General features: G+C 42.1%; 2 protein-coding genes across 2 annotated transcripts in view; one reads left to right on the top strand and one right to left on the bottom strand.

The window, feature by feature from the left end:
• Nucleotides 1-4,464: 4,464 nt before the first annotated feature.
• Nucleotides 4,465-4,786, bottom strand: SARC_04035 (hypothetical protein; the record flags this gene model as incomplete). The annotated part of the gene is made up of 2 exons (XM_014302157.1): nt 4,465-4,727; nt 4,762-4,786. The coding sequence occupies 2 exons, from the start codon at nt 4,784-4,786 to the stop codon at nt 4,486-4,488; spliced, it is 267 nt and encodes an 88-aa protein (XP_014157632.1). The 3' UTR covers nt 4,465-4,485.
• Nucleotides 4,787-5,215: 429 nt separating this feature from the next.
• SARC_04034 (hypothetical protein) overlaps nt 5,216-6,960 on the top strand; it is a 7,152-nt gene continuing 5,407 nt past the window's right edge. Inside the window, exons 1-2 of the mRNA XM_014302156.1 lie at nt 5,216-5,551; nt 6,397-6,578. Coding sequence (XP_014157631.1) covers nt 5,389-5,551; nt 6,397-6,578 — 345 coding nt within the window. The 5' untranslated portion in view covers nt 5,216-5,388. The remainder of the gene's footprint in view (nt 5,552-6,396; nt 6,579-6,960) is intronic.

Here is a 6,960-nt window from a genome sequence, read left to right as displayed (position 1 = left end):
CGACAGAGGTTTCTCTCTCCATCTTTTTCTTTTCAGCTATACTACGCTTCTTAGAAGGAGTATTGTCTTTCTTGGTTATAATCTTAACTTATGACTGCTAGCTGATCTCTTAAGGACTAGCTTGGACAATATTTTTTTTGTAGTAGTTAATCTACCTTGACGCTGAAGTAGTCTAAGTAATTAATACCTTTGCTAACTTTAAAATGTGTAAGATTCGGTCTACTAAGGCAATATCAACGCCTTAGAGTATATAAACGCGTATGTAAATTCTAAGTATTGTGAAAATATCAAAGTATATAATCGAAATGAGACTTTTAGTAAAGTTAGGTATGCCTCGTGAAAACAGCAATACTCTCAGGGATTGTGAGGCTGAGACATTGCCTAAATATAATCCTCTCAGTACTGTTTCCGCCGAAGGGATTTTGTTTAGTGTTTCGTTGTCGCTCTATTAGAAACTATGGTATGTTTCGTTGGGGCGAATCCGAGAGACTCATAAAATCCTATCTTTAGAAAAAAAGAAAAGAAAAGAAAAAGGAAAAAAAACTCTTGATGTCCTTAGTTATTGTCTTACCCAACAACTTACCACTTATCAAGAATTACCGACTTAGCCTTCATCAGACTGTCACATCTGGTTGGCTGATCGGAGGATCAACTAGGTAACATTAATAGTCCCTAGAAACCTATATTCGGTTGAGCCATCTCGCTACCGAAGTATTCAGATATAAATAGATTTGGAAAGTAAATATAGTTCTATTAATAGAACTAGACCAAATTTTATGTTTGGTATTTTACTGGGGCCTTTTTATGGCCTCGTCCAAATATTTGATATGTAAAATGGAAAAGGTATTAATTAATAAAACCATTAAAGACCATTAGGAAACTTAAGTTCCTCGTACCGGTTATAATTTACGTACTGCTTAAGAGTACGTTTATAACATAGAGTCTAATGTGGAGGTCTGGCTATTACATTACCATCTACGAGAGAAGGATGGCAGCAAACCACCGGAACACAGAGACCGTCCAGTTAATGTGGAGATTATTCGGCTAGTTCACCGGGCTACGGAGCCACCGCTAGATGAATCGCTATGGAAAGAAGGGAGATCGACATTCCGGCTCATCATGTCACACCGCCACAATGAGGCAGCTCAGCAATCGGAGTTTAGAGGGCTCTCCCACATGGGTGACAGCGGATGCTTTTAATGATCCGAATGTGGTGACTGCATACCGTAAGCGGATTCAAACTCGTGAGAGTCGACGACGGCGACGGCTGGTCCAAGGTTCGAGCGGCCTTGGTTGTTGGTATGTCTGGCCGGGGCTGCGTCCTTGCTGCATGCATGAATGACGTCTGCACGAGAGGATACACACTTACACGTTATTAATAATAAAGTAAACTTACGTAGACTTTGAGACATGAATATAATACTTGCACGACATATACAGGATAGGATATTAGTTAACATTACAGTAGTCTTATTTATCATATACCATTCACATAGGTCAAGTATAACGGCTACGATACTACAACACAATCGCAGAGCAATATCCACACGTATATACATATTCATAACAAATACTACAGCGACTATACATATAGCCTTAATACAAATCCCGCGCGCGACTATTCCAAGCCGAAATTCGGGCGCATCAGAACCTACTACGGTCGTATCTCAATGTGCATGGACCAGCGGAAGGGCTGCTACGAATCCTCGACCGCATCTGGCGCTATGCCACTAACCCACAAATCTTTGGAGGGTTCTATTATGACTTAAACAGACCTTGGGTTCAGCGGCTGCCAAAGCACTCGTTCCGGCCACGTCTGACCGCCCAAAGCAATGCTCAAATGTTCAAAGATATTGCGTACCAACGACGGTCTCCGCGCCAACCCTGCATACCGGGTACCGATGACACAGGCGCTACCCTCGCTGGCTACTTTGAGGCCCTATTCAACTCTACGAACCCGTACGTGGTTCCACCGGATACCGAACCCTCTCCTGATGTCACTTCCACCATACGCCTTGACGATGTAATGGAGGCAATACTACGCTATCCCAATAAGGGACCTGGCCCCGACGAGATTCACATCCTCCTCCTGAAGGCCGCAGTGGAGCGCTCTACCGAACGCCGTACATTAGGACGCCCCGACGCCAATAGCCCACTGATTAGACTCCTTGCCGAAGCATTCACTGAGCTACTGAAGGCGGGTACCTTCCCCGCAGCCCTGAACTGTAGTCTCCTGACAGCGCACCCAAAGAAAGCCGATGCAAATATCACCTCCCCCGCCGACTTCCGCCCCATCACGCTTACGCAAATAGTCAGACGCATCTTTAAAAAGTGCTTTCTTAATCTGATTACGAGCCACCCCGGCTTTGCTACCCATGCTACCCAAGCTGGCTTCAAATCACGGTACTCCTGTCATACCCAAGCACTTGCCGCCATGGAATATGAGACACAGTCAGAAGAGGAGTGGAACGACGTCTGTCTGGACATAACCAAGGCATACGACAAGGTCGCTCTCCCACGCCTATGGGTACTTCTGCGTCACGCTGGAATGCCCGAAAACTGGATCAACTGCCCCCGCGCGCTGTTTGGGAGGGTCCCTACCCGAGTGACATACCGCGGCACGCTCTCGTCTCTATTTCATAGAACGAATGGCATCCTACAAGGCTCAATCATCGGCCCCCAGCTCTTTATTATCTACATGAATTCCTTAGCTGTCACGCTAGCACAATTTCGGCCCAAGCTCCTCCGCTCTTATTTATTTGTCGATGACACACGGATCCAAGCCCCTCGATCGGTTTCGCTCCAGCCCTTCTTAGATGACATTGATGCGTGGGGACGCAAATCTGGCCTCGAACAGGGTATCATTAAACCCCGAGTACGATCTACCGACTTGCGACACGCGGCGCCAACCCTTCGTATAAATGGTGAGCTTATTACGCCGACGCTTGCAGACGCACATTGGAGCACACGTTACCTCCCCCTGAAACTGGCGCCCACACATGCCGAACCGAAACACTCCAAATGCCTGGGGTTCCCACTCTCTCACGGAGTACCAGAAATCAACCTCGCTAGACATATGGAATCCCTGGTTGCAGCATTGGATATAGATGTAGAATAAGACAATATGTTAAATGAGCCACATATGTCATTATAAAGAGTTACAACAATTGGTGACACGAATTTTAGACACGAGTCGTAATGTATTAAACATAGTTTGAACCGGATACAAATACAAGATATAAAAAAACGACAATATATAAATTTAGGACTGTTCTTAATTGTATTTGTTGTTATTCAGATTTTTTCTTGCATTTACAAAAGGACAAAAGAATTTGGTCATACAGCCGATAATACTACCGCATTTTATACATTTCAATATAAAACAGGTACTTTAGTCTGTTTACAGTTGACTGAGTGATACTTTAGCTACGAATATTTACGACACTTGTAATAAATAGCAAATAATAATTATGACGATGCAATAACCCCACGGTCCGTGTAGATATTACCTTTATATTTTTATTTACAAAATATCACAGATTTGTGGCATAAATAGTTATTACAAAAATACCAACACTCAACTTGGTGGGGCTGTGGACAAAGTACCGTAGACGGAGATATAGAGCCGGACCAGAGGACCGGACCGACATGAAAAATCTAAGACCGGACCGGAGAACCGGACCTAGGAGATTTTATTTAGGACCGAGCCATAGGATCGGGCCTGAGAGGATTTAATTGTGATCCGAGGATCGGACTAGATAATAGAATATATTATTTAGTGAGAGAGAATGATGACTCACCGGACGTCGCCATTATTTAGTAACTAGGAAACCAGAATCTTAGATACGGAGATTTTCACAATCTGCCGTTGTTAGAGAAAATCTCGTCCCACATAGGAGCGTGATTAATAAAGAGTTCACTTATTTCAGACTTCACACTTTTTTTACGCTGTGTTACTTGGTTTTTATCACAAACCCAGTCAGAATTGCCATTGGGAATGGCGCGCCTGCTATAGTTATTAATCACAATCCTATGTGGAACGAGACTTTCTCTACCATCGGGTTATGTGGAAGTACCCGTCTCTATGGTTTCGTATGAGTTATCACTTTTATCTCTTTAAATTCTCTATTCCACTAATTGGTCCAGTCCTCTGGTCCGGTCCTCTGGTCCGGTCCTCAAATAATCCCCTAGGTCCGGTCCTCTGGTGCGGTCCTAAAATCCTCTCTCAGGTCAGGTCCTCTTGTCCGGTCCTAAACCTCCGCCTAGGGTACTTTGTCCACATCTTAAGTTCCGTGGTGCTCTCTCGTGTATGGGTGGGGCGCATTGCACTCTTAATTGCGGATAGGTTTATATATTTCCCTAGTTTCAGTTTCTCCTTGACGGGCTCGGGAAGAGAGGTCGTGGGGAAACAAAAGATAGTCCCGGTATTATCTATGTAAGATTGTGATCTTCTTGACGTTGAGCTGTTTGTTCATGGGTAGAAAACTAGTCTTCAAAGTTTGGATCTCGTATAATATGGTCACGTAGGTTAATCATGGCTTGCATACGTTCTTCACGTTCGGCGTCGCGGGCGAGGGATTTCTTCTCGAGTGCAGCCACGTATGCTTCCATCCTGGTGTCGGATTCTTCATCGACACGAGGGGTTTTCGTGATAGGTTCATCAGTCTCGGGGATATCCAAGTCATTCTGGGTTCGCTTGGTCGAGGAGTCTTGGGAAAGAAGGTCCCCTTGGGTGTCTTGTTCGTCGATGGTGAGGGGAACTTTCGGGGTTGGGCTGGGTATTCATGTGGACGTTTGAAGGCTTTGTTGTTTTGTAGACTGTTGTTCTTTGCCCTATTTGAGTACCCTTTTATATGTCGTCTTTGTCCGCCGGATGTCGGACTGTTGACCCCAGGTACGAGGCAGGAGGACTCTATCGGACTCGACTCCAAAAACTCCAGAGCTTCCCCAATTTTTAGAGTTAATATTATAAAAGATCCTACGGATTTTTTAGATGATAACAAGTGCATCCGACCAGAAAAACCAGGGGTTTCACCAGATCTGACGATAATACATAACTTCGCTGGTACGATGCCGCCAATTTGATATATGCGCCATATAAGGAAAGAAGTATGATGTGTCTCTCCCGTTCCATGATGTATTTTGTTTTTATCAAAAAAAACCCCCCTAAATACAAGTGTCTACAAGTCTACAACATGCACATAATATTGCACATGCGTTCTTATCGTAAACACTCGAAGATGAATGATTATACATACTAGGTTGAAGTAAATTATTTCCTTTATCGATTCATTTGATATAGTAGCTAAATTCAGAAGCATATATCCCCGTAGAAGAAACACGTAGTACATTCAACAGGTTCTAGGATATAGCTACATACATCTCAACATGACATTAGTCGTTCGATTTACCAGTGATGAGCCTATTGCGTATCTACTCCAAATCCCAGGACAGGGAGGTCGTAATGCCGATCCCGATATGACAGTTGATGATGTGATGGCCACTAATGCTAAACTTAGCGTGCAATTCAAAGACCCTCGCTTGGAAAATAGTATGTCGCGCAGACATCTTGTGTTTCGTAACGAAGTGCCGCTTACATTTGAATTGTATATGTGCATGTTGGTTGTATTTGTGCATGTTGTATATTGGATAGGTGCTTATTGGGATCAGTTTGTCATGCCCAGCCTTTTTTATATCTCGTGTATAGGAAACGAATGGTATACTCAGACATATTTTAGGTACTTTGGTGGTATTTTTAAGACTGCCGCAGGTAAAGGTGCTTATTCGATTGATACATTAGATCACAACAGAATCTGGTGAAATATACGAAGGCAGAATTACAATATTAACCGAGTCTACTGGGCTATACGTAGATCTGCGAGTAAGCTGCTCTGACTGTATTCCAGATCAATGTGTATTGTATGTTAATACACTTTTGTCATATATTGCGATATGGTTCTATACAAGTCGGATCTTTCTCTGAGAGCTGCCTTTATTAAGTTCAACATCTTTTATAAGTCATTCGGAATGCCGTTATTGGAATATCTGTATCTCGCAACACCGAAGTATTCACGTGACAGTGAAGAGTCTGCGATCAGTGAACGTAATACTTAGAACAGTACTTATAACCTACACTTCTGTCAGAGGCTCCACCATGAGTTAAAAGCAAAGTTAATGCACTCCAGTCAATCTTCTCCGATTTTTTATTCAGTTAGGCCACTCCAAGGAAACGCAGAGGTATGTACTATCTTAGTTTCTCAAGTTGCGATATTTCAGGTACATATTTCACTATGGTAGACCTATATTTCCATGCATTAGCCAGCTTTCTCTAGGCACAAGGCTACCGCCAGCACTCCACTCAAGATTATTTGCTTGATATGCATGCACACATCGCAGGCACCAGCCATAAGGAATCCACCTACAAGCACTACTCGGCAGTCAAGTCTATGTCACTGGACTGCGTATTATTCGATGATATTGCTGCGGCAGACCAGATGAGTAAATATCAGCCGACTACAGCCACAATCGACAAAGATGATATCTTCCATGATCCTGAGGCGAATAATCGACTTCTTGATGTAAGCATAGATGTATCGCATGAATGAACTTATCACACACACACACACATTTATATATATATATATATTACATTACATTACAATATACACACACACACACACACACACACACACACACATTTATATATATATATAAATATCTAATATAGTATAACAATATAACAATAATCATAATAATAGAAATAGGTGAATAAATACATATATAGATGAATATATATATATATACATACATACATACACACACAAACATAAACACACACACACATATATATAATAATAATAATAGTAATAATAATAGTAATAATAATAATAATAATAATAGTAATAATAATAATGATAATAGTAATATAATAAATAATAATAATAATAATATAAACAACAA

This window comes from Sphaeroforma arctica, assembly GCF_001186125.1.
Source record: "Sphaeroforma arctica JP610 unplaced genomic scaffold supercont1.217, whole genome shotgun sequence".
NCBI lineage: Eukaryota > Ichthyosporea > Ichthyophonida > Sphaeroforma > Sphaeroforma arctica.
Note: the sequence above shows the minus strand (reverse complement) of the source record. Positions and strands in the feature narration are given on the sequence as shown.